The sequence below is a fragment of the Triplophysa dalaica genome, chromosome 24 (genome assembly GCF_015846415.1).
Source record: "Triplophysa dalaica isolate WHDGS20190420 chromosome 24, ASM1584641v1, whole genome shotgun sequence".
NCBI lineage: Eukaryota > Metazoa > Chordata > Actinopteri > Cypriniformes > Nemacheilidae > Triplophysa > Triplophysa dalaica.
The window spans coordinates 3120001-3133840 of NC_079565.1; the positions used below are offsets into that span (position 1 = coordinate 3120001).

The 13840-nt window shown below is 39.4% G+C and overlaps 2 protein-coding genes across 2 annotated transcripts in view; both read left to right on the forward strand.

Moving 5' to 3' along the window:
* The window catches only part of ptdss2 (phosphatidylserine synthase 2), an 8257-nt gene extending 3856 nt beyond the window's left edge, over positions 1-4401 (forward strand). Inside the window, exons 4-12 of the mRNA XM_056739891.1 lie at positions 925-992; positions 1070-1204; positions 1312-1362; positions 1463-1576; positions 1816-1934; positions 2025-2139; positions 2210-2355; positions 2614-2799; positions 2878-4401. Coding sequence (XP_056595869.1) covers positions 925-992; positions 1070-1204; positions 1312-1362; positions 1463-1576; positions 1816-1934; positions 2025-2139; positions 2210-2355; positions 2614-2799; positions 2878-3043 — 1100 coding nt within the window. The 3' untranslated portion in view covers positions 3044-4401. The remainder of the gene's footprint in view (positions 1-924; positions 993-1069; positions 1205-1311; positions 1363-1462; positions 1577-1815; positions 1935-2024; positions 2140-2209; positions 2356-2613; positions 2800-2877) is intronic.
* Positions 4402-4758: 357 nt separating this feature from the next.
* LOC130414148 (L-fucose kinase) lies at positions 4759-13717 on the forward strand. Its single transcript, XM_056739890.1, is given in 24 exon segments — positions 4759-4976; positions 5431-5582; positions 6609-6659; positions 6734-6856; positions 6949-7021; positions 7243-7340; positions 7418-7498; positions 7596-7715; positions 7787-7958; positions 8841-8947; positions 9037-9138; positions 9231-9404; positions 9490-9563; positions 9788-10146; positions 10221-10437; positions 10702-10868; positions 11405-11598; positions 11600-11633; positions 11712-11855; positions 11983-12102; positions 12234-12421; positions 12496-12595; positions 12722-12945; positions 13105-13717. Coding segments are annotated over 24 exon segments (3309 nt in total). The 5' UTR covers positions 4759-4828; the 3' UTR covers positions 13192-13717.
* The last annotated feature ends 123 nt before the right edge of the window (positions 13718-13840 follow it).

Consider the following 13840-nt stretch of genomic DNA (forward strand, 5'->3'; position numbering starts at 1 on the left):
TTGAGGCATGACTAAACACTGCTTGGCTGTTTCTGCCTGCGTTGTATTTTAAACAAAGCGTTTAATAATTGAACACATACCTAGAATGTTCTCGCTTATAAAGCATGGAGAGTCATGCTTTGTCGAGTCAAATTGAATTTGTGAATAAAAAAAGTAGGACACTACCGTATATCTATTTGTGACTTCTTTAAATTACAAATAGATAAGGTTCCTCAGACACTACATAGAACTAGACTTTGAAAAGAAGGAAACAGGGATTAAGAATATCAAATCGCAACACAAGCGTGCATAGCAACTATGTATAGAAACTATGCTTCCTCTAACACACACACACACACACACACACACAAACTCTGTTGTGCTGGCTTGACATATATGTTGTTATGCGGGCTCTGCTGGACAAGCTGGTGTCACTCATTGCAAACTTAAAAATTGATTGATCAAAAGCAACAATACCTGACAAATGCATATACACACAAGTTTAGCTTTCTGTTGATCTGGTAACAGTGATAAATTTCAATCCCTGTTAATTAGAGGTTTGAGAGGAGATTGTTCAGAGAATGAGGGAGGCAGGGTGTGGTTGAAAGAGTGTTTGGGGAGTTGATCATAGAGACGGAGTCTAGTGATACAGAGAATGAGGTACAGAGCTGCAAACAGACTGTTGTAACCGTGTCAAACTGTCACAGCAAAAAAAATCACACATTCTTTAGAACAAAAATGATCTGGTTCCTTCTTATTCCAACTGACTGGAGGAACAATTTCCATAAGCATGATTTGCATTGGGTTAGTGAATGTGCCGTCTTGGCTAATACCTCACAGGAAGTGAAGTGGTGAGAGAGTTTCTTTTGACTTTAAGAGCACAGGTGAACCGTAGTTGAACCGTAGCTCAAATTCTAACTTGATAATTTGTATGTTTGTCTGCAGCATACTGGCGTTTTTGGCTGTGCGTCTCTGTTGTATACGAGCTCTTCCTCATCTTCATCCTCTTCCAGGTTTGTCATTAATCTCAGAACATACGCACTGCATTTTGTTGACACGGTGTCATTTCTAATGACTTTTTTTGTTGTAGACCGTACATGATGGAAGACAGTTCATGAAATACATCGACCCAAAATTAGGCGTCCCGCTACCAGAAAGAGACTATGGAGGAAACTGCCTCATTTATGATCCTGGAAATGCTGCAGACCCCTACCACAATATCTGGGTAAACATTTTGTTACATACATCAATAGAGTCAGTCTTTGTGGGTATTTATTTGTGTGAAAACGAGTCACACGCTTCCTCTTTTGAAAAGTTTCTTTGGATCAACAGGACAAAATTGACGGGTTCGTTCCTGCCCATTTTCTCGGCTGGTACATTAAGGTTGGTTAACTCCTTACATAACTGAATCTCTTCAAAATGATTTTGACATCTATTGCCATGGCAACAGCTTCCTGAGTTTTTGTTTCTCTCTGTGTGTCAGACCCTGGTGATCAGGGACTGGTGGATGTGTATGATCATCAGCGTGATGTTCGAATTTCTGGAATACAGCCTTGAACATCAGCTTCCCAACTTCTCTGAGTGCTGGTGGGACCATGTGAGTCAACATCACCACCTACACACCCTGTCAATTCATGAGGTCATGTCATACACAATTTCTGCCAAAATTGAGTTAATCTGTGCTGTGTTTATTTTGAGGTCTGAAATGTTGTAGGCAAATTTTAATACCCTGTTCATCAACAATAATAATAATACATGGAAGACCTCATAGCCCACCTGCATGGAATAAAGTAACAAACTCATAAAGTATTTAAACATATTTATGTCTTGCTCCAGTGGATCATGGATGTGTTGGTGTGCAATGGCTTGGGCATTTATTGTGGCATGAAGACCCTCGGCTGGCTGTCCATGAAACCCTATCAGTGGCAGGGATTGTGGAATATCCCAACATACAAGTACATTAACAAACACTCTATTCATCCTACGTTTTATTAGCCCATGAATTCACTGTTAATCAAATCAACAACTGTGATTGTGTGTTTCAGGGGGAAAATCAAGCGTATCGCTTTCCAGTTCACTCCCTACAGCTGGGCGAAGTTTGAATGGCGTCCCGCATCAAGCCTGCGACGGTGGTTGGCGGTGTTGGGCATCATTTTCATGGTGAGTCACACGCCTCATTTTATCACTGCAGAATTACTTGATTTTAAATAAACTCCCCTTTCTTTTGCAGTTCTTGTTGGCGGAGTTGAATACGTTTTATCTGAAGTTTGTGTTGTGGATGCCTCCAGAGCATTACCTGGTGCTTTTACGGCTGGTCTTCTTCGTAAACGTGGGTGGAGTGGCCATGCGAGAGATCTACGACTTCATGGACGATCCGTTAGTACAATTTAGAGCTCTGTTTAAAACCACAGTGAGCTGTCTGTTGTCTACATAGACAGCAACCAGGTCTAATCTGACAAATCTTTGATAGGCAGAATTAATATTTATGACATGTTTTGTTGTTTATTTTAAATAAATAAATAGGGATTTATATTATTCGCAAAGGATACACACAGTGTACTATTAGGTAGGCAGCTCACTTGTAACAAAATCTTCTCACAGTAGCTCCATTTAAACATGTCGTTTGGATTTTAGGAAATTCCATAGGAAATTGGGGCAGCAGGCGTGGATCGTGGCTACCATCACTGTAACAGAGTTTCTGATTGTGGTCAAATATGATCCCAAAACCATCATGCTGCCAATCCCCTTCTTCGTCACTCAATGCTGGATACTCGGAATCGTCCTCATTCTCATTTGGACCCTTTGGCGATTCTTTATTCGGTAACGACCGTTCATACAGTCGTCAGAAAAGACTGCACGAGTTTGTGTGTTTTAACTGACAGTTCTTTGCGTTAACAGTGACATCACGCTACGATACAAAGAAACATGCCGTCGTCGGCAGGAAGGGTCCACAGAGAGGGAAAGAGCCCCTGGAAATGGCGACAGCAACACCGCAAGCTCGGCCGCATCCGGCCGCAGCAAACTAAACGGCAACATGGACACAGTCCGACACAGGAAGTTGTGAATTCGTCCCGCCGGACGCATGGACTGCTTTGTACTGCACATCACGTCTGGACACGTTTGTGTGTAAATGTGTGTGTTATTTGTAACCTCCGTTCAGGTCGTACCAACGCTCACGGTGTGTGTTGGGCTGCATCCGAATGAGCCAAACAAACAAATCATTTTCTTCTAATTCGGTGTGTATTTAGATTAAAAATCTAGCTGTTAGATAGGTGAGACGTTTAAGTTCAGGTTCCACGGTCATGGCGGTGTTGGGTTTATCTTTGATTTGGTGCTATGTTAGACGTATATCAACACTATTTTGTAACACTATGCAGTCAACTGAAAGTGGTATACACAAAGCCAACAGTGAATTTAACAATTCTTATTTTTTCTGTCCTGTACGTTTCAGTTAAGGGAAAGAATAAATTAATGGGCAGTACATTTGTCTGTTTCGCAGGAATTTTAGGACCAACATCACGACCTCGCATGTGAGATGCAGTACTATTTAAAAAGCACTTAAGAATATGACTATTAATTTAGTTTCCTTTGAGATGAGCGTGCCTGTGAAGAGAGCACCTCATGCACTAAGAGCAGACAATCTTTCTGATCTGCTTCAAGATGGATCAGTGCCATAACTGGACCAAATTCTAACAACTTGACAAAGTTTCTGACGTTGTTTTTGCATGCATCAAACCAAACGGCCGCAACGCTCAACTCGCTGATGCTTGTAGTCATGCTTTGTTTTGTTTGTTCGCAGGATAACCTCACAGTACCAAACACCTGTCATGTTTGGGTCAAATAAGCTAATGCTGTTATTGTATAGCTGCTGAAGTACGTCACAGTGGGTAGGTTGTGTGATGTTGTGTTTTGCTAACGTGTGTCTGTGTTCCAATGATGTGCGAGTCCAAAAAAACTTGATATGATATATCAACGCTATAATAATCTTACTGTGAATGTAAACGTGTAGTTCTACTTCAGTGCCGACGCCTCCGATGTCTCGTATGTTGTTACTGAAGGTGGTTAGGGGTCAGATTTTGATTTTATTGTGAAGGTCAACGTCCAAATAGTACATGTTCTCATTCGAATTATGATCATATAGTTTCTCGCTTTACAGATGATGTAGTGAGACCATTTGTCAGCCTCTTGTAGTGGTTTATGTAATCATGTCAAATGAGAAATATGAAAGGTCATATTTTATATTGTTTTCAGTAAATAAAGGGATTGTTTTTCCCTGCCATGTTTTAAACCTCTGATATGGTTTATTATTATAAGAGAACCAGCCGCAGTCTAGAGAAAACATTCATGCGGAAGAACATTGACATGTGGGTGATAATGGAAATGCAATGTGTGGAAAAATAATAAAAGATAAATTCTGAAGGATCTCCAGCTTTTGCAAATAATAGCTCAGAATGGTACTCAAAATAATACAGAAAAATAAACAACGTTCATTCATTCTTGACATCAACAGTATTTTCTCAATCTCTGACAACTATATTTGTATTAAATCTGTTTGGATGTGTTTTTAAAACTGTTGCTTATTCTGGTTAATGTTCACCATTGCTGCACATTTTATTATTTGAAATATTTTGTTATTTTACGTTTTAATTAAGTTTAGAAACCTTGTGAAGCGATGATATTTGATTAATCATAAAACTCACCAAAGGCGTCCGTTCAGATTTAAACTATTGTCGTTATTAAACTACATTAACCAGTGGGCGTTGCAATTTGTAGTCCGGAAGTTTTGATTTCCTCTATTGGAAATCGTACAGTATGAACGATGTAATTCGTCATCAATGTTGTTAATCTAATGAACCAGATTTACGCGTCTTTGACTTCGCCGGTTCATCTGTCAAATGTGAAATTCAAGTGCAAAATGGAAGATAAAGTGTTTATGAACTGGACGGTTATTGTGCTGACATGTCAACATAAAGACAGTGTTTATGCTTTCCAGAGAGGTGAGTTCATCATTTTTTATATCCACTGTGCGTGCAGATGTATTAAAACGTGCATTTGTTTTCCCATGAACTTAGCGTTACATTAAATTAGTTTTATTGAACATTATGAGACAAATGTGTAGATGCTAGCAAACATGTTTTTATACTTAAATATTAATAGTTAATATAGTCACACATTAATACCGCGGTAAGTTCTGAGACAAGCATGCTAATACCGTGGTATGAGTTTGGTATCACACAACACCATTGTAATAACATCTGATACCATAATTGGATTTGATGGTTTTTACTTGTACTACTGTATGTTAACAGTGTGCGTAATGTGTTTAAATACCATGTTTCATGTGTAAATGTGCTCCATACTGTACCATTCAACCCATTCAAAACACTTATTACCTGGCATTTAAAGATTGCCATTAAAGTATAGAGTCATATGTATGTTTGTTCGTTTCAGAGTTGGAAGTGAGACAGAAGCGCGGTGTTCTTCCATCTGGAGCTCTCCTGCTCACTGTTCCTGACCCTCACGCCCGGCTGGGCAGCGGCGGGGCAACACTGAACGCCCTGCTGGTGGCTGCTGAACACCTGAGTGCTAGAGCTGGATATAGTGTAAGGTTTACATTGCAGTGATATGCTGTATGTGTTCAGACAGTTTAAATAGCAGGAACTCTTAAATCGTAAAGAATGTGTGCAGGACAGCCAATGCATACCTTGATTGCAACTAAAGTTCACCCCAGAATGAAAATGAAGACTTTTTTTTCTCTCCACAACACAAAAGAAGAGATTTTGTTGGTAAAAGAAAACCGTTGGTCTCCATTCACTTGCGTTGGTTTTGTGTCCATACAATAGAAGTCAATGGAGACCCACGTTTTTGGTTACCAACATTCTTTAAACAAAAATTGTGTTGCAGAAGAAAGAAAGTTATACAGGGTTACAATCAGTGTTGGGTAAGTTACTCTGAAAAAGTAATTAGTTAGTAGTTACTTATTACACATTGAATAATGTAATTAGATTACTGTAGAAAATCACTCTGTCCTATAAAGTATTTAACAACTTATTACTTATTACATCCATGTCCTACATCAACCTTGATTAAGATTCAAGGACAGAAACTTATTTAATTAATTCAAATAAATAACTACTTAATTATTTTTATTAACTGACCAAAGTATTACAAATGTGAGATGGATATATTAAAGCATACATTTTAAAGTTAGACTTATCATTTTGATGTCATTTCAACTATTGAATATATTACACACTATTAAGTTCAATTACATCAGAAGTAACTCTAATTAAATTACTGAAAGAACTAGAGTAATCACTTACTTTACTTTTTCAAGGGGAAAGTAATTTAATTACAGTAACTAATTATTTAGTAACTAGTTACACCCAACACTGGTTATAATAATGAGTGAGAATGATGACAGAATATTTATTTTGTGGTGAACGCCCTTTAGGGATCCATAAATAAACATAATCATGCTGTATAAACACCACTTTACATTTATTTTTGTCAAGTAGGATCATATTTGATGAAACTTTTAAAACTTACTACTCGGCAAACATTTGATGCTTTCTAGTACAGATAAAAACATAAACATATTTCAATTTAGAGTGTTTGTTTGTGTTTAGGTGGTAAATGCTGATGTTCTGGACGATGCTCGTATTCTCATCTTACACACGGTTGGTAATGAAATCTACTTTATAGGTAAATATGATCGTCAAACCTGTTCTGACAGGCGTGTGTGTGTTTTCAGGGTAGAGATTTTCCATGGGATGGCTGTAGCAGGGCTTTCTGCTGGATGCCTGTACAAAGATCAGCATCTGTAGAAGGACCGGTTTGCTGCTTAGATCTGCTGTTAGATTGTTTGTCCACGAAGGTTGGTACAACACAACTACTGAATATAAACACAAATTGATTCGTGCACACACACTTTCTGAGGCTCTATTTTAATATTTTTGTGTTTATCAGATTTGCGTCGGGTCCCCGCCAGGTGTTTGGGTCTGCAGCACTGATATGATCCTAAATATTCCAACACGACAGTGTGAGCTAACTATAAATTGTTTATAAACTATGAACCATTTTAGTATGATCATATTTTTGCTTAAATGCTAACATCTGCTTTTATTCACATTCAAAGTGTATTGAAACAATGGATTTGTTGCTAGAAAAACACAAAATGTCATAAAGTTTAACGGTTACTTTCTTGTGAGATGATGAGATTTTGCGGCTAGACAGATCGTTTTAATCTCGCTCTCTCTGCAGTAATTTCATGGGACGGGTTCTCTGGTGTCCGAGTTGTTGCGTTGCCGGGTGATGATTCCTTTGCTGTTCAACACGGCGTGTATTTTGCAGATAAAGAGGTGCATTTTGGGAAATAAGGTACATTTTTGATGACATCAGTCGATGTTTTTGATATCTTTAATAATTGATTTTACAGGCCAGAGTGCGCAACATCATCTATAAGGGTTCGAAGGACAAGATCATGTGTGCCGCAATGCCCGATGGGAAGTTGCCATTGGTATGAATACGATACATGCGTCTTGTTTACTTAAAAAATGAAATGGTTTAAAAATGATGTTGGGGCTTCATAATCTAACGTGTCTGTGTGTCTTCAGGTCTCAGGGCCTGTGTTCTTCTCCAAGGCGGTTGCAGAGAGACTCTTACAAACTCATGTTACGTCACCGTTGGATGGCTGCACTTATCTCGGCATGGACTCTGGAGCTCCACCTCTTGAGGTAAACAGACCCTATAGCTCTCTTTCTTGGTTTGTCTCAACCTTTCAACTTTTCTTCATTTTTGCTTGCAGATATCTCTCTTCCTGGATATCCTGATGTGCCTTTGCTCTGATCTGACAGAGGATGAGTTTATTAATGGAGAGAGACCAGGCTGCACTTCCCCCTCTGGACATCAGGGGGCAGTAGTGAGAAGCGGCCGTGCTGTGCTGTGGAGAACTCTAAGAGGAGCCTCAATATCTATGTGTATGCTTTTCTCGTTCTGCTTCGAGTGCATTGCATTGTGGGATACAGTACTCAGTGCTGTATAGTTTGTTGTTGTATACTGCAAATGGGTACTTAACAATTAAATGTGAGTCCATGTGTCCTCTGTTGTGAAATAGCAAAAATGTACAAAACAAACTGTTCATGATACATTAATTACATTATTAATATTTAATTTATAATACAAAAGATAAATCTCTCTTATGCAATTTTTTCTACATTTTTGCCTCACACCATAGGACACATGGTCACATTTAAAGGGATAGTACACTCAAAAAAATTTCTGTCATCATTTACTTGCCTCATTTCAAAACTGTATGAGTTTATTTCTTCTGCAGAACACAAAAGAAGATATTTTGAAAAAGTTGTTAACTGGAACCCATTCATTTGCATTGGTTAAGTGCTGTGCGGTGACCAACTTTCTTCAAAATATCTTCTTTTGTGTTCTGCTGAAGAAAGTAAATCATAAAGGTTTGAAATGACAAGAGGGTGAGTGAATGATGACAGAATTTTAACCACCAAATGAACTAGTCAGTTTATTCATTCAACAATGTATTGGACACCGACATTTATTTGCTCATTTTTCTACAATATTGTAACATACTCATTTTTTGAATGTTACTATTACTTGAATTTCAGATTATTTTTTAAAATTTTGATCAAAATGTTTCGATATCATACTAGAACTCAGAGTCATTTATTTTATTGAATCGTCAGTTGCGCGTTAAATTAAATTTGCCAAAGTAAAGTTTTTGTCAGGCTTGCACAGAATTGTGGTAAATAGTTAAAATTGGACAAATAAAATGATATTTGTGCCTCCCTATTTGGAGAGAGTGTGAACATAGACTTTGTTTTTATTTGCAGTGTATATTCCAGAGGGCCGCTATGACTATTTGACTCAATCGGGCAGAGAACATGTTGTTCGACTCACCGAATCCAGATCTGAGACGATGATTCTCTCTCATGTTCAGGTGGGAATTGTGATTGTCATTTGGTGTCGCACTCGTATTATTTTGATGTCGCTTATCATTTCTTTTCTAAAGCATTCTTCTTTATGCAGAACGTAAAGTCTGTGGCAGAGGGAAGTAAAGTGATCAACAGCGTGTTGGAAGGAGATGTTCTTTTATCAACAGGAGCTATCATACAGCACTGCCATTTACAGGTCTGGAGAGTTCAAACTCATCAATCATTTGTTCAGTGATGAACATACACAAAGAACAAAGTTTTGTACAACGTTTCAAATTTTTGTTAAAGGGTCCAGTTCAGGTGCCTTCTGGGTGTCTGCTGGCAGGGCTGGATCTGCTCTCATCACCTTGCATCCAGCGTCTACCTCTGTCTAATGACATCATCATTCAGGGACACAGAGTGATGCTCGGAGAGATGAAGATAACAGTGTACACTGTTTTTGGAGCTCATGACATTTTAGAGGTGAGTCTATAGACGGTTTCTCTAATGCAAAAGCACATGTTTGTTGAAAGAATCAAAGCTAAGAGAGATTTTTATGTCAACACAGGCTCACGATGATGATGTCACTGCTTCATTCCTCAATCACAAATGGAGCGAGTTTTACAGTCGGACTGGAATACTGTAAGAATAAGTCTTCCTTCATATCTTTTTACCAGAAGGTCTCACAAAAGTCTTTCCAGGGAAGACGCATACTGCTAAAAACCTATACAAATAATGTACACAAATCTATAATTGTTGCTTAAAAATAAAACGAATTTTAAACGCATCTGAAAAATGCATAAATGTAATAAAATGTCAAGTTTTGTGTTTGCAATTTAACCAATCAAATTTCAATCCGATTTAAGGCCTCTGGACCTTTGGGGACCTGAGAAGACAAAGTCCTGCTGTCTCCTGGATGCGCGATTGTTCCCGGTGTTCATGCCTCATTCAGGACCCGTCGGACTGGAGGGTCTCAGTTGGCTGTTGGGGGGTCCTGGTCAACTAAAAAACTGGAGAGAAGCCTGGAGGCTTTCACTCAGAGATATTCTCATCCTGACTGACCAGCAGATGGAGCTGCGCTGGAGAGAAGAACTGTTCTTCTGCATGGGTCGAAAAAGAGTCGTTGACACTTTGCAGGGTCATACAGATCTCAGTTTGCTATCGTTCTTTAGAGCAGCAGTGTTGGCCGGCCAACATGAGGAGCTACTGCGCACGCTGGACTCGGGTGAGAATCATCTTCAGGGTTTTGCATATGTTGGTTTGTGAAGGTATTGAGAGTTTTCTTTGTTTTTTTTTCAGTGGCTGCAGGCAGCAGTGGTGACCTGGGCATAGCTGCACGTTGTCTCGCCTGCATCGCAGATGTTCTCGGGTGTCTGGCAGGAGAGGGTAAAGGGGGTTTGCGGAGCGGGCCGGCTGCAAATCCTTTATGGGCTACTGCTTTTAAACTCCTTGAAGATGCAAACTTACCTGCAGGTGTGCAAGAACTGGCCGAGCAAAGAAACCGTTGGATCAGCAGGTCAAAGCTTCACCCCAAAATGAAAATCATTCACTCAGCATCATGTGATTACTTCCCTTTTTGACTTTCATTCTTCTGCACGACACAAAAGATTATTCGAAAAATGTTAGGAATGTTGGTAACCAAACAACATAGACCCCCATTGCCTTCTATTATATGGACACAAAACCAAAGATTACATTTCTCAAAATATCTTCTTCGAGATAAATGTTTATTTTGGGGTGAACTATCCCTTTATGTGATTGTTGTTGTTGCTGTCTTCAGGCCAGATCTGCTGGTGAGAGCTGCCAGGCATTATGAGGGGGCGGGGCAGATACTGCTGCGAAAGGCGGTGATGTCAGCTCGTAAGTTTGTGTTCATTGCTCAAGGCGAGATGCCACCCATGGGTGAATGGCAAGAAGTGGAGTGTCCTGCTCGACTGGATCTGTCAGGTGAGAACAACAAACACATAAAAGGAGTTTTTTAAACTCAGTTCACTTGTGTCGTGTCCTATGTGTTTCTGATTTAAACAGTTTAGGTTTTACCTTTTCTTATCTTTGATTTGCCATTGCTAGTTGGTAGCATGGGATGTGTATGTTTTAGGGTGAATTCCCACTTTAAAGGCAAAAATCTAATTAGACAAACTAGTTTTTAGAAACATGCCTTACAAAAAGCAATACCGGTGTGTATCCTGAGATAACACAAAGACACTTATGTATTTTAAGTTTTATGTTTTCAATTTAGACAGCCCTAACATTTATTTTAGTCTAGGACTAGGACTAGTCTTAATCCCTATCTGGGAAACCACCCCTTTAAATTACACTTAACTCTCAGGAATACATGCATATTTAGTCACCTCCAAGCAACGGCATGTACGGCAATAAAAACCTTAAAAAATTCTTAAACTCAACATTTGGATTAAATGGATTTTAATAGATACATTTTGAATAATCATCATAAATATATATTATTGAATAAATAATATCAGGTGGTTGGAGTGACACTCCTCCTATTGCGTTTGAGCATGGTGGATTGGTGGTCAACGTGGCCATCAAGGTTGATGGCAAACGGCCAATCGGAGCACGAGTTCGACGCATTCCAGAACCTCATCTGCTGTTGGTCTGCACCAGCGGAGAACCAGACTGCAGTATTACCACAGAAACACTCTGTGAGGTTCTCGACAGACCTGGAAGACTATTGCCAACCACATGCTCCTGGTGAGATGATGTGTTGTTTAGGAATTAAAATTATGTACAAGAATTTTGTTTATCACTAATCCCATGTTTGTGTTGTAGGTGCTCTGCTGAAAGCAGTGTGTGTGTGCAGTGATGCGGTGTGTGTATCGTCTCCTCTCTCACTGAAAGATCAGCTGTTACAGCGCTGGGGTGGAGGACTGGAGCTGCGCAGCTGGTCTACACTGCCACATGGATCCGGTCTCGGTGAGTGAATAACATCTCAAGTTGAAGGGTTCTTAATATCCCGATCCATTCCCGCTTTCTGCAAACCCAGAGTTGCATTATTGGATGAAAATTTCAATAATCTATGTTTGAATTTGTGTGTTTGTAGGCACCAGCAGTATCCTGGCAGGTGCGGCTCTTGCTGCTGTGTACAGATGTACAGGACGGAGCTACGACACAACGTCTCTCATTCATGATGTGCTTTATCTGGAGCAAATACTAACCACTGGTATGAGAGACTGCGTGAGGATATTTGAGAATGTGATCTTGGTTACCTCAAAGTTAAAACGTTACCACATTGGGTTAACCAATAGAAGACAGAGGGAGTGGTTGGAAATGTTGTTACTTTTTGTGATGTAGGTGGTGGATGGCAGGATCAGGTTGGCGGTTTGTTTGGAGGAGTGAAGATCGCTCGATCCGCGGCTCAGTTGCCTCTGAGAGTTGAAGTAGAACAGCTCGCTCTATCTCAAGACTTCCTGTCTGTCCTGCAGCAGCATCTCCTGCTGGTTTACACCGGAAAGACGCGTTTGGCACGGAATCTTCTGCAGGTATGAGGTGAGCGAATGATCATCCATTTACACTTTCATTATGTTGATTATTATTAAGGTTACTGTGTATGCAGGATGTGGTGCGTAGCTGGTACGCTCGATTACCCTCCATCGTACAGAACGCAGAACAGCTGGTGACCAATGCAGAAGAGTGTGCTGAAGCCTGCAGACAAGGTCAGAGTCCACCGTTTTTTAAACTCTACGAATGAGGTCATCCCTAAAAGAAGATATAGTCAGGATCTAAGTACACATGTGCAATAATAAATCATCTTTGCGGTTACTTTGATGTCTTTGTATCAGGGTCTCTCTCCAAATTGGGGGTCTGTATGGACAGATACTGGCAGCAGAAGAAGCTAATGGCTCCGGGCTGTGAACCAGCAGCTGTGAGGATGATGATGAATGAACTTCGACCTCTGATCTTAGGACAGAGTCTTGCTGGAGCAGGAGGAGGAGGATTTCTCTTCTTGCTCACACGTGAACCTCAACAGAAAGAAAGAGTGAGAGAAGTTCTCAGCAACATACAGGTGAGTGAGAGAAGCAGGTACAAAGTCTCCAGGACAAGAAAATGTGATGTGTTTTAAGTGAAGGTAAATCTGAAAATGTGATGTGTAAGTTGTAGCTTATTTGGTTAAGCTGTGTAATGTAATGTATTTAATTGTGTTGGTCATTTCTTGTTCTCTCAGAGCATTGGTCTATTCAGTGTTCATTCAGTGGAGTTGGATATGGACGGGATCACCATCATTCAGAAGAGCTCTGAACATCCTGACTGACATCAGCAACTCAAATATGATCCATAAACACACATGATCAGCAGACAACATGAATCTGAGTCACTGACTTAACTTCTGTAAATCTCAAACTATAAATTAGATTCATATGCATTTCTTGCATCTTTTTTAACATTTGTAATTCCATGAAGATGTTTAAATATAAATGTGCTACTGTAAAATTATATTTAAACACTACAAAGAATTAAAGACAGGCTGTCTGATCTCTGAATTACGCTTGTAGCCAATCAGCAGTAAGTGTGGACTGTGCACGGACATAAGTCGAGCCAAGCGCCTTTAAACAGTAGTGTGCAATAAATACAGAACAAATGGCCTTTGACCGATTTTTCTATGTCATTTTTTAAGTGTGTGTTTGGCTGTCCCTGCTCATTTATCAACTCTTTTATTCATTCAATTTTGACTTCATGCAAATAACCTGTCTCCACATTAAAATAAATCTTTTCACTTTGGATAATGTTATTTACGTTTATTTTATTGCTATCGACTGAACATATGTTATTATTTGTAACTAGATAACTTTAACAACAATCATCACGTTCTTGTTTAATGTCAATAAAGAACACAAAATTAAAGATACTTATTTTACTTGATACGAGATTGGACTTGCGTAAGCATTCATTTATTTGTCAGG